At 40.0% G+C, this 18,410-nt stretch overlaps 1 protein-coding gene across 3 annotated transcripts in view; it reads right to left on the reverse strand.

Annotated features, from left to right (window-relative positions):
* Positions 1 to 1,025: 1,025 nt before the first annotated feature.
* LOC116309828 (gamma-secretase activating protein) overlaps positions 1,026 to 18,410 on the reverse strand; it is a 46,216-nt gene continuing 28,831 nt past the window's right edge. For 2 of the 3 annotated variants that reach the window (XM_039601372.1, XM_039601373.1), the window contains 5 exons: positions 18,176 to 18,295; positions 7,413 to 7,474; positions 4,669 to 4,773; positions 3,250 to 3,346; positions 1,026 to 3,040 (listed from right to left, as the gene is read on the reverse strand). In XM_039601372.1, coding sequence (XP_039457306.1) covers positions 2,940 to 3,040; positions 3,250 to 3,346; positions 4,669 to 4,773; positions 7,413 to 7,474; positions 18,176 to 18,295 — 485 coding nt within the window. In that variant the 3' untranslated portion in view covers positions 1,026 to 2,939. Of the gene's footprint in view, positions 3,041 to 3,249; positions 3,347 to 4,668; positions 4,774 to 6,970; positions 6,999 to 7,412; positions 7,475 to 18,175; positions 18,296 to 18,410 lie in introns of all 3 variants that reach the window. The other variant, XR_005608882.1, reaches the window with a different exon arrangement.

Genomic DNA, 18,410 nt, shown 5'->3' on the forward strand with positions numbered 1-18,410 from the left:
ATACATCACAGCAGGTCTCACAACCATCTTGCAGACCTTCCCTTGCACTTCTTCTCCTGTCCTGCTGTCACACTTTTTTCCACCCATTCCCCCTGCCTGCACTCTCTTCTTCAGCTCTCTTTTGGACTCTCCATTGCTTTTGATGGTTGACACCAGGTATTTAAACTTGCCTGCTTTCACCACCTCTCCTCCACGAATCTTCACTGTTACACCAGTGTCCCTCTCAATCACACACATACTGTATACCGACTTTCATTCCTCATCTCTCCAGTTCATACCTCCACCTGTCCAGTGTCTCTTCCACCTGTTCCCTACTCTCAGTATAAAAGCTTAAAAAAATGCTAAACAAGTGGTTTTAATGAACTTGAGCTCATTTGACAGGAAATGACTGGCATAAACCAGCTTTGCGCTACACTCTGCGTGAGTCAACTTCCGAAGGAGGTGACCCGCTGATGTGATGTGTGTGTGTGATCATCCATCGCACGCTGACGCTGAGGGCTGTCAGATTAACTTAGCCCCAAACTGTTAGCTGCCTACATAACACTGACTGCATAACAGAGTGCGATAGGGGCAATCAGGTGAGGAGTGATCACATTTAAAAGAGGAAATGCCCACAGGAGAAAGGACTGAAGGTGAAGCAGCAAAAGTGATGAAGCTGAAAGCTGCTAATAAAACATTGTGGGTTATGTAACGAAAAAGGGGGAAAAAAGCTTGATGGGTGTGTTCCTGATTAAATGTGAGTCAGCGTGTGATGACTGACGCTGAGATTATTTCCTGACTTCACTGGAGGTCTGCTGAGCCTGTCCAAAACACTCATATATTCTCGAGAATCAGAGTCTTTCATGCTACAAATTATTTCACTGGAAGCAGACATCTTTTCCTAATTTATCCCCGTGCTCCAAAAGTGCTAAGTTCATCCCATCATCAAAATTCATTGGGAAGCAGTGCACAGAGTGCCTACCTCAAAGCTTGTGACTCTGCCATTTTCTTTAAAAGTGAGGCAAAAAACGAGAAAAAAAACACCATTTATAAAAGACAAAACATTTATTTACATTTCGGTGTAAACACGAGCGATTGAGAGATCCCTTCTTCCAGAGCACTGGTTTTGCAATCAAAACACAACATGTAAATAATCTGTGGAATGCAGTGCTGGATGATGCGCAGGGTGCAAACATCCAGGCACTGAAAGGATTAGGAACATTTACAGCACGATTTTTCAAAGCACACGTCTGAACATGTGTGTGGAAGCAGACTCTTACTGCCTTCTATGGAGTGATTTTGTATAAGGTGCCTATGTTCTCTTTATTTAGGTTTGGTAACAGGAGCTATTAAGTGTTACAAACAATGAACATATAGATATGTAGTTGTGGTGTCAGAGAGACAAATCATTCTGCATAAATCAGCATTAAAGGGGACCTATTATGCTAATTTCCAAGCTTATATTTTATGTTATATTCTTCATTTTTGCATGAGTCACAGTTCTGAACAATAATAATTTCTTATAGTGGGCCTTTAAGAAGCTCTTCCGATTGGCTGCTCCATGTACACAAAAGGTTTGAACAGCAGGTGGGTGGGGCTAAACCTACATTCGCAAACTACTCTGATGGTTGAGTTCTAGTGATCTTTAATAATGTAATGGGTTAAATGTATTTAACATTCACTGAGTGAAGCATTCACTGCTTCAGTCAGTGAAGCAGTGCCATTGGGCACCCGGGGAGCAGTGTGTAGGGACAGTAGCTTGCTCAGGAGTACCACAGGCTAGCTGTTCAGGGGAATCGAACCTGCGACCTTCCGATCATGGGGCCACCACTCTACCTACTGAGCTATCCCGGCACCTTACAGGGCAGAAAGCGGGAACTCCTAGTGTGGGGCCAGGGGCTCTTATAAAGGGGGTCAGTGGAGGCCCAGTCTCTTTGAAGTGATTGGGCTGTGCGTGGTAATAGTGGAGCTTACATGATGGTCACAGCAGAGGGCGCTTCCCATAGGGAGATACTGAATGATGCTTGAAACAGAACTGCATGTATACAAAGACCAGCCAATCACAATGCTTAAAAAGTTCTGTTAATTTTCTTATGTAAGTTGTATTTGAAATTCTGAATTTGAACTTGGAAACTGTCTGAGCTTTTGACGCTTACAGAAAACTTGCACATATGCTGACTTAATCATTCGAAACTCCAGCCATGTTTGATGTGAGCATCCACCACTGTAACAGCACATGCATGACAGACAATAAGGAAAAGCATAATAGCTCCACTTTAAAACCAAACTGACCACATCAAACCACTGTGTCTGCAAAGCTTTTTTCAGCATATAATCAAGTTGATGGGGTGCAGCAGCATTACAGGAAGCTTGGCAAGTTAAACAAGTGATTTATAATTACCATTCACAGCATTTGACATCAATGTTCATAAATTGTATGAAAGCAAGAGGAGAAGCTGAGGAGACGATACAAATAACTGCCTGCAGTTATCGATTTAAAAAAAAAAAGTTTCCCAAAGTTTAATTAAACCGTAAGTGAAGGTGTACCCATGTTGGTTATTGTATTCTAATTTCTGCTGTTGCCAACAATTTGTTTGGTTTGCGTAAAGCTGCAGCTGTTCCTCGCACATCGCAACCCATCTCAGCTCTTTCCTGAAAAGCAGGTGGGAAAACTGGGGTGATGACTCTGCCTCCTATTCTGAGCATCTCCATCCATCTACCCCTCCGTCCCACCCTAATTCATCATCGCACTGTGAGAACTTGTTTATGTCTACGCCTCTGCCTTTCAATCCCGCCGCTCATTTTTCATCTCTCGCCCTCCCTCCTTCCATCATCCATCCATCCGTTACTTGTCCTCGAGGCCCCTTCGATGATGACTGGTCTCTCAAACACATTTTCCTCCCCATCTCTTTCCCTCTCAATCCATCGGCCCCGCGTCCCTCTCCACCTCTGCGCGTTTATCATTTTCTCTCGAAGCCCAGCAGAATTAGCGTCTGTTTCAGAGCCGTCTCCTCCACAAACCTGGCGTCCACGTTCTCCTGCTCCTCGAAGGGGTTCGGAGCTGCTCAGAGTCAGAAAGAGACAGAGATTCTTATAGAAAACAGAACAGCAGACTCTGTGATACACAGTTGCTTTCTGGCCAGGCATGCACGCACACATGCACACACATTCTGTCTTAATCCTCGAAAGGCCTCTATCTAAACACAAAAGTGCGCACACACACATACACACACGCACACACATGTACACACACACACACACACACAATACCTTCTTCCTCTATATCAGAGAGTATTTTTGCCAGGTAGGTAAGAGGCACAAACTCAGGTCTGAAGCCAGGCTTGTCTTTGCCGGTGAATGCAAGTCCCTAAGGAGGAAGGAAAAACAAAAGCACAACTTCAGGGGTTTTTTTATGCCTTTTTTTTTTAAGAAAACAGTCAGACAAATCTGCAGCAAATCCAGAAACTGAGTCACCTTAGCTCTTCTCTAAGATAAACTTGGCTGCAGTTTAACTTTTAAGACATCAACAGACTATCATTGCACCAAATGTCACAGGCTCTCCACGCCTTCTCTGTGAGCCAATTAGCTGACTGAGACTTGGCAATAGCATCACATCCGACTAAATCAGTGGGTGACTGCTTTAACACGTTCAGTAATGATGTCTTTTTTTTATGTCTGTGCAGAAAAAAATAAACCAAAAAATAAAACTTTCTGGTAGTAGTTTATTTTTTAAAAATGAGAAAAAGCCTATTTTTCTGTATAATTATTTGATTAATATAAACATAGATAGACCTGTGGGTCTGAAAGATAACCTATGGACGCTCTAAATGCCTGTTCAGTGAGGGTTTATAATTGATAAGACCATGCCCTAAGCATTAAAAACAATGGGAACACTAAAAACTACAGATTAAGAACATACAGTCATGGTGAAAAGGAAGTATACCTCTCTCAGTTCTAAGGTTTTAGACAGGAGGTGGTAAAAACAACCTCAGATGACTGACAACATGTCATTGTTTATTGTTCCAGTGTTGCTTCAGTTCACGGAGGTTTGTGGGTATCCATTCATGCACAGCTCTCTTAAGGTCCAACCACAGCATTTCAATCTGAGTGAGGCCTGATCTTTGACTGAGCAACGGCAACACCTTGTAGATTTGCGCTTGTGTGCTTGTGATTGCTGCTCCATTGCATGAAGCTAAAGCTTAGCCCAAACTGGACTCTAGAACACTTTGGTATACAGAGGATTCGTAGTTCAATCAGTGGCTACAAGGTTCCGAGGTTCGGTGGCTGCAAAATTAGCCCAAATCTACATAAAACTATCCCAAAGCTACATAAAATTAAACTGAATTCAACTTCCCCCTACTGACCCTTAGCATGAGTCTATATTTATGTTCAAAAACCCACAAAATTGATGGTATTTCCCTAAAGTAAAGGTCAACACCACCCTGTTAGCACATTCGCTTTGAAGCATAAAACAACAGCCTTACATAGCTCCTGGTATGGTTACATATTCCTCATTTTGGATGATTTAAAAATAATGCATCTATTAACAAAATCAAATCATGGCACATTCCAGTGCAAACATTTATCTCTGTGTTTTGTTTTTTAAATGCCTGAATAACTTTCTAAAAATGTTTGTGAGATTAGGGTGTGTATGAGAGTTGGCATGTGTGATACACTCTTCTGTGTTACCTTATTTTTGTTGTGTTTCTCCAGCAGAGTCTTGACATAATCTCTGGAGATTGAAGCAGAACTGACAGGATGATCCCACATATGGTAGATCCTCTTCACCATAGGCTACGCATACACACAGACACACACACGCACACACATAACCGAGTTTATATTTTAGGCATGTAGTTCATGCTGTCAAAATAAAAAATATCCCCGGAGCTTATGAACACCTGTCCCTTTCTATTTTGCCAACTGGAACACAAAACCATTATTGAGGAGTGAACTGCTAATGAGGGGTTTCAGAGAAATACGCATCTGTAATTTTTAGTGTTTTTGTCGCAATTTCAACACAACTTCTTTCCACACAACTGCACTCATTACTTAATCACAAAATAACTAAACAGGAGGCTGCACTGAGCAACTTACAAACTTCATACCTGACTGGAATATATGACTGAACTTAGTATAGGGATTATTACACCTATAGAATACTTCAAACTGTGAATATGAAGAAATTAGTTTTTCAGGATGGAAATAACAAGAGGCTGTTAATTCTGCTAGGGTAGTCTACACTTACTGACCACTTTGTTAGGTACACCTTACTAGTACTGAGTTGAACCGCCTGTTGCCAGGACTGCCTTAGTTCTTTGTGGCTTAGATTCAACAAGGTTATGCTGCCAAATGGCGCTGCTGGCGCGCACTCCATGGGTCAGAAACTTTGGACATCTTCTTCTGCTGCTTTAGATCGTGTGCTCAAAAGTTCAACATCTTGTGAGTTCAGAGATGCTCTTATGCGTAACTTGGTTGCAAACAGTGGCTAATTGAATTACGTTTCCTTCCTATTAGCATGAAGCAATCTGGCCTTTCTCCTCTGACCTCTGGCGTCAAAAAGGCACCTCTCACAAAGAGAAATGCTGGTCACTGGAGATTTTCTCTTTTCTGGACTATTTTCTGTAAAAATGTCATTGTGCTGGAAAATGAGAGTAGATGAGCATTTTCTGCAGGGTTTTTGTGGCTCGAGAGATATGGCTGAGTTGTCTGTCAGTCCGAAGGTTGGTGGCTCGATCGCCACATCCTCCAGCCTGCATGTCAAAGTATCCTTGTGTAAGATACCGAACCCCAGGTTGCCCCGATACATTCGTCTGAGTGCGAATGTGAGCTTACAGAAGGCGCTTAGGCACAGAAAAAAGCACTTTATGAATGTGGGTGTTTGACTGGGTGAGTGAGGCTTGTAGTAAAAAGGTGAGCGAGTAGTAAAAAAGGGCTTTGAGTGCTCAGTTAGAGTAAAAAAGCTGCATCTAAGCACTAATCCATTTACCATTTTTCTGAAATACCCTGAAATACAGCCCACCTGACACCAACAGCCACTTTCAAAGACACTTAAATCACCTTTCTGTTCAGTTTGAACTTCAGCAGCTTGTCTTAACCATTTCTACAAGCCTAAACGCTTTGAGTTGCTGTCTTGTGAAATTTGCTTTAATAAGCATTTGAATTAGTGTACCTAACAACGTGGCCAGTGAGCATATTAAAAAAAAAAGTAAAAAGGTCATAAGGGAGGAAATTAGCAGCAGAGCAAAAACATCGCTGTACCAGGCTGTAAACATGTTAATTTCTGCTGTTAACAAGGGAGCCTATTTGGACTGACTCATTTTTGAACCCAACCTCAGGAGACTATTTCAGTAAACGTAGGTTGGCTTAATTTTTTTTGTCTCTGAACCTCTCTGACGCGTGGCATTAGGTGAGACATGTCGCCACATTTAATCTTGATTGATGCAGCAACAACTTTATCAGTTAATTTTAGTTAGCCAGGCCACAATTACGTCTGGCAACTGGAGCATTTCATTAAAAATTAATTCTTGCAATGAGTTTCTGTGGTGTATCCTGTTTTAGTTTAGTCCCACCACAATAACTGTAGTAAGCATTTATAATATACCTGCATGAATTGACAAAAGAGCTGGTTCAACTGCATTCTGATCCCTGGTGTTCCTCTTACAGTGCAAATATTGCTTATAAACATTTAATGGAAATCCTTGGTGGTCGGTGGTGGGGGGTCAAGCACACACAGGATGGGAATCATGAGAGGTGTTGGGCTTAGTCAAGGTGAAATCTCCTACATCTCCTGTTTTCTAACTCAGTGTGTGTGTGCTGTACCTGCTAAATCTCTTCTGCCCGCCAAACCCAACCAGCAAAAGTGTAACAGGCAGGAAACAGAACAGAGAAGCTAAACACTGAACATTCCTGTGATCACAGTGCGGACGTAATGCACACACACACATGCACAAACACACACGCAGCTACAAAAGAAATATACTGTACCCACACAGGAACACGTGGAAGTTACACAAGGGCTAGAACATAAACAGACACAGACTCAGTAGACAGCTATCTATGGAAACCCTCTCCCCAACCCTCTGCGCTCACATGCGCCTTCACTCTCGTACCAGCTGGTTACACAAGTGCTCTGTGATTGGCTTGAGGGGAGCTTGAGGGAGATGAGACCTAAAATAACTTCAAAATCCTAATTGGACCGGAATGGGAAGTTTGGGTAGAGAACCATTCGAGAAAAGATGACAACTCCCCTCCACCCCCACCCCACTAATAAAAGGGATGAGAATAGCCTGTGCATCGTTATATTCTTTTACTCCTTACTCCTTTCAGGCTGTAACTTCCTAGTTTGCAGACTTGGAGTTGTAACATTTGTTTGAATGTACTGTTTTAGGAATTAAGACCCTGGAAAAAAGCCTTTGCAGAGATGCACATACCTCAGGAAGTCTCTTAAGGATGCTGAATTTCAGCCTCTCATTGGCATCACTGTTGTCCAAATCTAAACACACAGAGGAAACAGAGAGATGACATTGTGCTAATTAGTCTACTGAAGACAAATCCCAAATGCTAGGAGAAATAACACAACACCTCACTTGAAATAAATGCAAATATCACCATCAAGATTTCCACAATCCTCAGCAATCACTCTAGACGGCATGTAAAACTCTTCTTAATGCTCCTTCAAGTGCCATATTTATTGCGAGTGATTAAAACGAATAGAAAATATGAATAAATAGTCAAATATCTTGATGCATGCTCAATTATCCAGGTAAGGAAATCTAAAAAAGCTGATTCTGTTCATCTGGATGTAGCATTTTCAGCGGGAGAAACGTTTCTTCAGTCATCCAAGTGGCTTTTTTAGTCTCAGTCGAATCCAGGTTTCCCCAACCTTAAAAACAGTAGTGAGATCGCTCATAGGGGACATTTAAAATTTGATGTGTACCATAAACCAATGCATACAGATCAGTATCAATGGTTTTTGATCAGTGGTTGATCAGCTGTCATGACAACTTGCATATTAATGATGAAGAAACTGACCTCACAGCCCGTTGTTCGTCAGTGGTGCTAGTTTCAGTCATTATGCAAATATACTGTTAAGGGTTGGGGAAACCTGGATTCAGCTGAGACTGAAGAAGTCACTTGGATGAGAGATGAAATGCTTCTCCCCCTCAAACCGCTACGTCCAGGTGAATAGAATTAACCTTCTGGGTAATACTAAAATATATTTTAATTTTAAACAAGCAGACAAAGCTTCACACGTGAGTACTAATTACTAAGGTAATTCTTAGAACCACTTGCGACAGCAGTTTCAGCACAGACATAACACCACACATTCCAAGCAGCAAAACAATATCAATATCTAATAAAGTTAACGATACATAAATAAATAAAACAGCCAATAACTAATGTGAAAATATGCAAACATGTGGCTAAAATTAGATTATTATTAATGTGCATTAAACCTTATTATAGCAGCTGTTATAAAGGAGCTCCTGAAGCACTCAGACTTGCACTTTGGAGCAATCAGTCTTTGACTGAAGGTTCTGCTGTTGATAACCTCCAGGGCCTGGAGCAGGTGTGTAGGGTTGATCATAACTTATTTCAGCTTCTGGAGCATTTTTCTCTCCACCACCTGCTGGACTGTCTGAAGTCCAGCAGGATCCAATTATTTTACACATTGCTCTTAAATGGCACGTAGAGGTGGGACTACAGAGCTCTGCACTGCACCTAGAGAGTACAGTACCATGCCAAAGCTTTCAGGGGGCTGAAGTTGGTGGGTGGTCAACCCACCATTTATGGTTTGAGCTAAAAACCACTGGATGTACTACCACTAACTTTTATATATGACCCCAATTGAACATTTATGTGATGAACTGCCTTGAAATTGGGTAAAAGTGGCATTAATAGCTTTCCAATGAGCCTCAGCTATAATTCTTGGTTTTATGCTGCTTTAAATTAAGATGGTGAAACTTGCTTAACAGCAGGATTTTAGCATTGTTATTCTGAACACACAGCATGCTAATCTTACAATGTTGTAAATCTAGAACATATATACAGTATATTGATTGAATGGGGAGAACTTTCAGTAAAAATATACTAAGAACATGACGCAGAGCCAATTACAACAACTTTGAATACATTCAGACTGTTTGAAATATTTCATCTTCAGATATTTTTGGGTCTGTTGATTTTTGTGACAAGTCTAAAATGTTTGGCCTTTAAACAATGCACTCTTCATGAAGTCAGATACCTGCAGCATCTTGCAAACATGCTCCCTTAATACCCACATCTCTGTGGTGTGACCTCTTTAACGGTTTCAGTGGTCACGAGCTACTTTACTTTACATTTAGGTGGGATTCTGACATAACAGGTGTGTGTTTGTCCAACTATTCCTCATCTCAGCTTTTCCTCATAATAGAATCAATCATTTAACAAAACCTGCAGCATGTATACGTAGCTGAAAATGATTTACCGATTACAGATATAAGTTGACGCCTATCTGGTTTGAGTCATTATCTTTGATTGAGCTTCAGTTGGCTTGCAGCAGCAGGTAGCAGCAGGAGGTAGGTTCATTAAACACACCTCGCTCAGGAGTGAAAAACACACAGTTTGTCCCAAACCAATACTTCATACTGATCGCGAGAAAGGTTTATGATTAAATGAAAAAACACAAACAAACATAGATCCCCCACTTTTGAGAGCGAGTTGTTGTACTCGCAATGCAAAGCACAAACTAAGTTTTCTGTTCACAGCACTGTGAGGGGTTACAGTAACCTGTGGGAACATACAGAAAACCATCAGTACTGAAACTTTAAAAAGTCATCTTGTTTCTGTTTGCAAAGGTTAGCTGGCAGTGACAGTTCAGTAAAGTGAAGTGAAAGTCAGTTTTAAGAACATCTAAAGGTATTTCGAGGCACTAGTTTTGTCAGTTCCTTTTACTATAAAGCTGTTATGTCATGTTGATTTTTGTGTTATACATACACACTTTTATAGTTTTTATACAGTGCATTGGTGCGTATAAACATGGTGAAGACGCTTCAAGATGATAGGAAGGCACTTGTTACATCTAAGGTATCCAGAAGAGCATCTCTGAACGTACAGCAGCAGAAGACCACACACCATGCGAAACTCTTGTCAGCAAGGAATAGGAAACTGAGGCCACAGTTTGCATAGGCTCACCAAAATGGGACAAAGAAGATTAAAGCAGAAACGCTGTTTAGTCTGATCAGTCTCGATTTCTGCTGCAACATTCGGACTATATAAACATGATCATTCCTTGTATTAACAGTTCAGGCTGCTGCCGGTGGTGTAAAGGTGTGGCAGATAATTTACTTCGAACTCTTTGGGCTCCTTTGTACTCACAGAGAATCGTTTAAACACCACAGTGTACCTGATTTTTGTTGCTGACCATGTCCATCTCTTTTGACAATATATTCTGATGGCTGCTTCCAGCACGATAATGCAACAAGCCACAAAGTTCAAGCTCTTAAACTGGTTCCTTTAACATGAAAATGAGTTCACTGTACATAAATGGTGTACCTTGTTAAGTATATATATTAAATGCTAAAAATGCTGTGATGACTGCGATGTAGTGCATACTGTGTAGAATTAGTATTATGGATTTGGACATATCCATAAGTCCTGGTTAGTGCTAGTTTAACTGCTAGGAAAAGTATTTCGCAAATATATTTTATCTGCATGAAAGCTGGTCCACATGTACATCTGTTTGTCACTGTATGAATGTTTTCTAGGTTTCTGGGGTAATTCAGAACGTAGTTTACAGCAGCTGTGATCTGTGGTGACAGTGGTTTTGAAAATAGCAAATATAATCAGTTGCTGAAGTGATCGAAAAGACAAGCTTTTTATTTCAGGTAAAGAGAATTAAAAATGTGTAGTATTTACAGTAAAACAGTTGGGTATCAGATGAAAGAAAATAAACACAGAAGCTTACTTTCACAGATATGGATTAAAACTAATCCTAGAATAAATACTTCTTTTTCTACACTTAATCCATGGCTGGCAAAACACCTGCAGAAATCTACAACCACATTAAGAACTCTGAGAAGCTGTGTTCCTTCGTGCTAAATGCTATTGTCAACACACGGAAAAGCAGTCGTTTTTTTAAAAAAAAAAGCAAACTTTTGTTCCTCAAAAAAAATACACTGCATAAAATGTAAATTATGTCATCATTCCAAATTTTCATTGTCACCTTCAAATACACCTCGTCACTGGGGTTTCTACTTAGGAGTGTCTTTCTTATGGATGCTTGTGGATTTAAAAAGCTCTCTAATTAATTTCAATCTGAATGAATTTGCCACAGACAGATTCAGCCTGTGTGCAGCCTGTCTGGCGTATGTCTCTAAGAGATTTCTTCCCAGGATCTGCAGGTGATTGTACTGCAGTAACAATTTTGACCCACATGGGAGACCCACACTAGAAGAAATAACCCTAAAAGTTTGGTAAAAATATAAAGACAAGGCCTTGTTGAATAATGTACTCTGGACAGACAAATCAAAGATAGAACTGATAGAAAACATGCAGGAGGAGACTTTCAGGAGGATAAGCTCATACCAACTGAAATGGGTGGAGGTGCTATGTTTTGGGTCGCTTTGCTTCCACTGGGAGTGGACCTTGAATGAACTATGAATTCTGCATCAGATCAAATACTTTTCAAGGGTAATATGCAAAAAGAAAAAACTTTCCTTTTTACATAATTTGTGGTTGTATCGCTTCTTGTCACTAAAAATTGCTAAAGGACACTGACTTGTGACTGGAACATCCCTTCGACTGTCTTCTTGTGTGCATACAGCTTAACTTTAAATATCCCTTGTGAAGTATTACACATAAACAAAAGAAGAAAAAGAAGAAAAAAGGTCTTGTTTACATGTGATTTTTTTCCCCTTAAATATACCTCAAGACCACAAACCACTAGGGTGTGTGCAAAACAGCATGTAGGTCACACAGCTGAGCTGGATACAACATGGGCTATACCTCTTTCAGATTTAATTAAGTCTCACTATTGCTATATCTTTCTCTTTCAACTTCACAATGAATACCGAAGACCATTCCAACATCTCCTCCATCCTCTTCTTTTTACCCACATTCCACAACTGCTTCTTCCAGGAATCGTGCCTCGATCGCTGGTACATTGCTGCTGGTGTGGTTATTCTATTAAGCTCCATACTTGGCATCTTGGCAAACATCAATGTGACAGGGAAACTCATTCAGAATTTGCACGGTTCCTCCATGTCGCAGCACCTCATCTTCAACCTGGCATTGTCGGACCTCCTCTGTCTGCTCATCCTGCTGGTCGGCAGCATCGTTTTCTGGACCGGGCTACATTTAAACCATTCAATCTGTCAACTTCTCATTTACCTCTTGTTTTTCTGCAACACCACCAACTTAAGCGTTCTGGTGCTGATAAGCATCCAGAAGTACTACCAGGTATGTATTTATCAATCTTTCAAATATGTTGTCATTTTTTCTGAAAATAAGATCACAAGTAGTACTTTTGTTTGAGTCAATTAAGAGTGTTTCTTATCTTGGGAAATAAAAAACAGATGTACAGTACTGTCTATAAGTACTGTCTAAAAGAGCCACCACACATTTGTTTATATTTTCCTTCCAATGAGCCAGACTTTCCTAAAGTTTTTAAAGTGGTCTTAATCAATTGTTTAAGGCTTTCTGAAGGTCTTTCAAAGTTTTTCTTTGGACATTGGCAGCTTTTCATTTACTTTCAGTCCATTTGCAGACGATTGTTTTTGTTTTGTTTTTTTAAAATTTAGCCTCTTAACACTGATCTTTGAATCATTCAAGCATATGAAAGTTACAGGGATGAACCAATGCTGTGTCTACACATCACAAAAAACTGAGCAAAGAACCAGTTTTTATCTTTGGGTACTTTGTTACAAGCAGCCTATCACAAAAATGCATCATTTATTCCCATTCCTCTAGCTGAATCTATAAAAAATACCAACAATAACACAGTTTGACAGGCATAAAATAGTAATATTGCACCAACAATGTGATTCCTAAAGATTTGTTAGATGAAATCTATATAAACTGAAAAAGTGGAGCACAAAAGTAAAAGTGCTAAAAACTATCTACAGATGATATTTGAAAGTCATGTCCTTAAGATATAGGGAAAAAAATCCAGCAAAGACCTGACACAGGACCTGAGAGATGCATTTGGCCCTTTAGTTGATTTATCCACTATTCACTGAAACCTCATCAGAAATGGTCTCAGGTGGCTGTCAAGAAACCATCCTTAAGGAAGGGAAACAGGGAGAAAAGCCTGAGGTATGCCAAATTACACAAGAACTGGGCTGAAAATCAGTGGCAACAGGTCCAACCTTGGAATATTTTTGTTCAAATCATCCTCAGTATATTCAGAAGAAGAGGTCAAAATGAAGCTGTAAAACGCAGTGGATCCCTTATCCCCTGGTTTGGAGATGGATTTTTTCAAAATTGGTGGATTGAAAAATACAAAAAAGATACCATCAGATTTTGATCCATCATGAAATACCATCTGGAAAGAGTCTGATTGGCAGCAGCTTCATTTTTCAGTACGACAACAATCCCACACCCACTGCCAATGCAGTAAATGCAAACCTGTATCAGTCATGGATTGGCCTCCCCAGAGCCCAGACATTAGCATTTTTGAAGCGGTGTGGGATCATGTTGACAGAGAAAAGAACAAAAGGCAGCCAACATCCAAAGAAGAGCTTTGAATGTCCTTCAAGAATCCTGAAAAACTATTCCTGAAGACTACTTAAAGAAATTACAAGAAAAATTTCCTATGAGTATTCAGGCTGTGTTGGTCATCTATAATATGGACTTTCAAGCTCATTAGATTTGTAGAGCGTCTGCCGTTGTTCACATACATTAACCAATTATTCTAAAAAAAGGAAAGAAAAGAGAAAGGTAGCCAAATAAAAACAGTAAGAGAAACAAATAAACGTCTTGATGCATTCTCAATCATCCAGGAAAGTAAATCTCCAAAAGTTGAATCTGTTCATCTGGACGTAGCGTTTTGTGGGAGAAACGTTTCGTCACTCATCCAAGTGACTTCTTCAGTCTCAGCTGACTGCAGGAGGGGGAGGGGGCCTAAGGGTACATCTTTCGCCATCTTACAATGCTGTGATTGCAGCCATTCCCCAACTCTCTGTGAATGGTACTCATGGCCATTGATCAGTGTTCTTTGATCAGTGGGTTTTGGTCAGTGATTGTTGATCAATGGTCATGGGAATTTGCATAATTATGATTAAGGAACTGACCTCACAGCCCATTGTTCCTTCAGTGGGCTGGTTTCAGTCATTATGCAAATGTACTGTTTATAAGGTTTGGGGAAACCTGCAGTCAGCTGAGACTGAAGAAGTCACTTGGATGAGTGACGAAACGTTTCTCCCACAAAACGCTACGTCCAGATGAACAGATTCAACTTTTGGAGAGAAACAAATAAAGATCTACTTTGGCATGCTTAAGCCAAGCCAAGCACTTCCTTTGGCTCACATACGCGTAAAATTATTTCCAACGTGAAGCATTTGTCATGCTTCCTACATGACAGACTCAATAATATTTATTCTTCCAGTTCCACTACTGCAAATGCAACAAAGAATAATCTTAATCTCCTCCTGGTTCCAATATACTGTACATACATTCTAATAAAAACCCCACTGAGACAAGATAAACTTTACAAGAGAAAATAATCCCTGCCGCTCAGTAATGTACCTCACTGGTCCCACCGGCATTTTAACCAGATATGGTCTGTAACAAATAAGCCAGCAAGACAAAGCTAAACGAGAAAGCCAAAAGACTCCCCAGTGGGGCGCAGGAAAGCTGAACGAAAGGAGAAGGGGAAGAGCTGTATTGCATGAGGTGAACATCATATTCTGAATACACAAACACTGATATCGCTAAATGCGTCTTATATTCCCCTGAGGATACTATTATACCCAATTTCCATTCATAAACCCACTTTAAAATCGTAGGAGCTTGTCTTTGTATCATTATTAACTTTTCTTTCTTAACATCAGAGTTATCCAGTTGTTTCTATATCCATGCGCACAATGCAAACAGAAACGCCTAATATTTAATCCAGCACAGTACTGATGATGCCAATTTGATAAAATGTATATAAATGTAAAAAGAAAAGGTACAAGCTTAAAAGATAGAACAATACCCTTTAAAATATGCCACTGCAGGCAAGATTTAAATAACAGTGACTATAATTCTTATTGGTGTGGGGATTAAAACCACTGATCGCATAAAGGTAATATTTAATATTACACCAATTCTTCTAGAGAATGAAATCCAGGTTGAATGGGTCGGCGTGGGCTCAATACCCACGAACACATCAGTGAAGAAAAAATGCAGCAAACTTTAATCTAAAAATGTCCTTTTCATTTGCCAGATTCTGCGCCGTGAAAAGTGGATCAAAGTGACCCCGACACAGCAGAAGATTTTTTTGTCCTCCGTGTGGCTACTCGGAGCCCTGCTGGGTATATTTTTCCTAAGTGAGGTGAAAATTAAGGGGAAGTGGACGGATAAGGGCTCCTGTGAGAATTTCAGCTTCTCACCGGTACAAGAATGTATCTACATCACATTCACAGTTATCAGCCATGTCGTCTCGTTGGCCTGCTACTCACTACTTGTTAGAGGGATCAACCGAATTCAAATCTCTGACAAGAAAAAGCTGAGGATTACCAAGTTATTTCTTCGCATCATCGCTGGCTCCCTGGTATTTGCTGTTATTGCTCTGATATTTCGCACAGCGTATGTGACTGTGCGTCTCGCAGCACCGGAAAAACTGCTTGACATCAGCAAAATGTTCATATTTATGGAATGTTTTTACTTTTTCAAGCACTCTCTGAACCCATTACTGTATTACTTTGCCTCTCTACATGAAAGCACCGATAAGGAAATCCGCTTCTTCATGTCTCTTGATGACAGCTCCTAATATGTTCTCCCATATTTTTGGCCTCCTCATACTAATGTGGCTTGATAGCCATGAAAACTGATGGAAAAAATATGGATCCTTTGTCGGGACAAAAGAATTTGGATCTTTTTTACTGGACTGTGTGACTAAATGACTAAATGTATCAGGTTAAATACTAAAGTGACTCATTAGCTCATTTTCCTGCTGTGTGATTATTCTGCCTTCATAGACATTTTATCATCCATTAGGCCCGAGCCTAAATCCAGGGTACACCCTGGACAGGTTGCCAGTCTATCGCAGCGCTAACACATAGAGGCAGACAACCATTCACACTCATATTCACACCTACAGCCAATTTAAAACCCAGTTAACCTCACTCATCTGAACTGTGGGAGGAAGCACGGAGAAAAAACACGCTACCACAGGGAAAACATGCAAACAAGCTAGCCAGTGGATTCAAACCCAGGACCTTTTTGCTGCAAGGCAACTGGACTGCCACCATCCTGCTCTACAGTTTATTACATAATATATAATAATGTAACAATGTATGTCATTGCATGGCCAACAGAACTGTACCACATCCAAAACTAATATATAGATCTGCTATTTTGGTTCTTTAAATCTCAAACTTTGTTAGCTTTACTGAAAATATGGGCACATAAAAAAATAAAACTATCTAATAAGGAGATCTGTTTGGAGATGAGACTTATTGTGTTTTGAGCAAATAAAATCAGATTTTTAATGTTTATAGTGCATTTATGTGCTGTTTAATAATTGCGACATCTCCAAACACGTCACGTGAACCCTCTCTAACTGAGTGAGCAACTTAGAAAGACTGTAAAATGTTTTGTTTGGTTGATAATCAACTTTTAATTTTGATTGGTACAAATTCATGTCTAAATTTTGGACCAGTATTTATTTTCTAACGCAGTTTTAGGTTGTAACTGTTAGCCGCACTAGGCACAGACAAGTTATTTTTAACAGCAGCAAGTAGTGCAGCAATATTTATTTATCACAGGTTCTAAATAGCTAACATCATGTTGTTTAAAATACAAAACATCTTTGTAGCATTAATGTAGTTTCCACATTATGACACAGTAAACTTCCTCACTTCAAATCTCATAATCCCATATTTTATTTACAACAGAACATCAAAACATGTCAAACGATTATTTAACAAAAATGTGTATTTATCTGGGAACTGAGGAGATCAGCTGCTGGAATTTTGGGAGAAGAATATTTTTCATTTCATAATGCTCCAGATGTTTTCAGTAGGTGAAAGTTCTGGACAGCAGGCAGGCCAGCTCGGCACCCTGACTCTTCTACTACTAAGCTATGCTGTTGTAATAAATGCAGCATGAGGCTTAGCGTTGTATTGCTGAAATGTGCAAGGCTTTCACTAAAATAAATGTTGTGTGGATGGGAGCATATGTTGCTCTGCATTTGTGGATGGCACTGTGACAGCAAAAGCTCTTTTTTGGGGGATGTGTTGCTGCCATCAGATTCAAAATGAGCTAATATTTGTCATGTAGTAGTAAAACATTCTAGTTTAAATACTGTCTGTGATTCACTGTGAACAAAATATGGTTTCATGAGGTTTGCAAATCATTGCATTCTGTTTTTATTTGCATTTTACACAGCATCTCAATATTGTGTGAATTGAGTTTGTATGACAATCTGAGAAGAATGAAAAGTTACATTTATAGTGTTAGTTTCCAGGTTAGCTTGTTAACATTAGCATTAAATGCAAACTGTACTTGAGCCTAATTCAAATGCATTAACTACACTCAACAGTCACTTTATTAGGTACAACTTGCTAGGAGCAGGTTTGACCTTTTTGTCCTGATGGTTGGATCTGTTGGATCTAATTCTAGCGACTGTGAGTTCAGCAAATTCACTGTTATGCTCAAGAAACCAGTTTGAGATGATTCAAGCTTTGTGACATGTAATGATATCCTGCTGGAAGAAGATGGGTGCACTGGGGTCATAAAGGGATGCGCATGGCCAGCAACTATATTCAGGTAGGTTGGGCATTTAAATGAGGCTCAGCTGGTACTAACTGTGCCAAGAAAATATCTTTACACTGTAATCAGCAGCCTGAACTGTTGATACACGTTGGATGGGTCAGTTCAAAACAGTTTGCCCATTCTCCTCTGACCTGTGACTTCAAAGAAGGATATCTGCATAGCTTCTCTTTTTTACGAAATCAGTGCAAAATTAGAAACTTTTGAGCATTTAATACAAAAGAGAGCAAGCGCCTACCCGTCATGAGGCGAGACACAAAGGTCTCGGTGAGCTGCAGGAAACCGTGGTCAATGTACTGCAGAAAGGTGTGATGAGGGAGGCAGCGCACAGCAAACACGGCAAACAAGGTGTGATAGCCTGGAGAAACACAAAGGAGGCATCGGCTTTTTATGTTCCTAAATGCTCCTGCATGCTGACTTTTTAGCCCATTTTCATGTTTACCAGTTTTATGTGTTCAGTCTTTGTATTGTAT

The sequence above is a fragment of the Oreochromis aureus genome, linkage group 17 (genome assembly GCF_013358895.1).
Source record: "Oreochromis aureus strain Israel breed Guangdong linkage group 17, ZZ_aureus, whole genome shotgun sequence".
In the NCBI taxonomy this organism is placed as follows: Eukaryota; Metazoa; Chordata; class Actinopteri; order Cichliformes; family Cichlidae; genus Oreochromis; species Oreochromis aureus.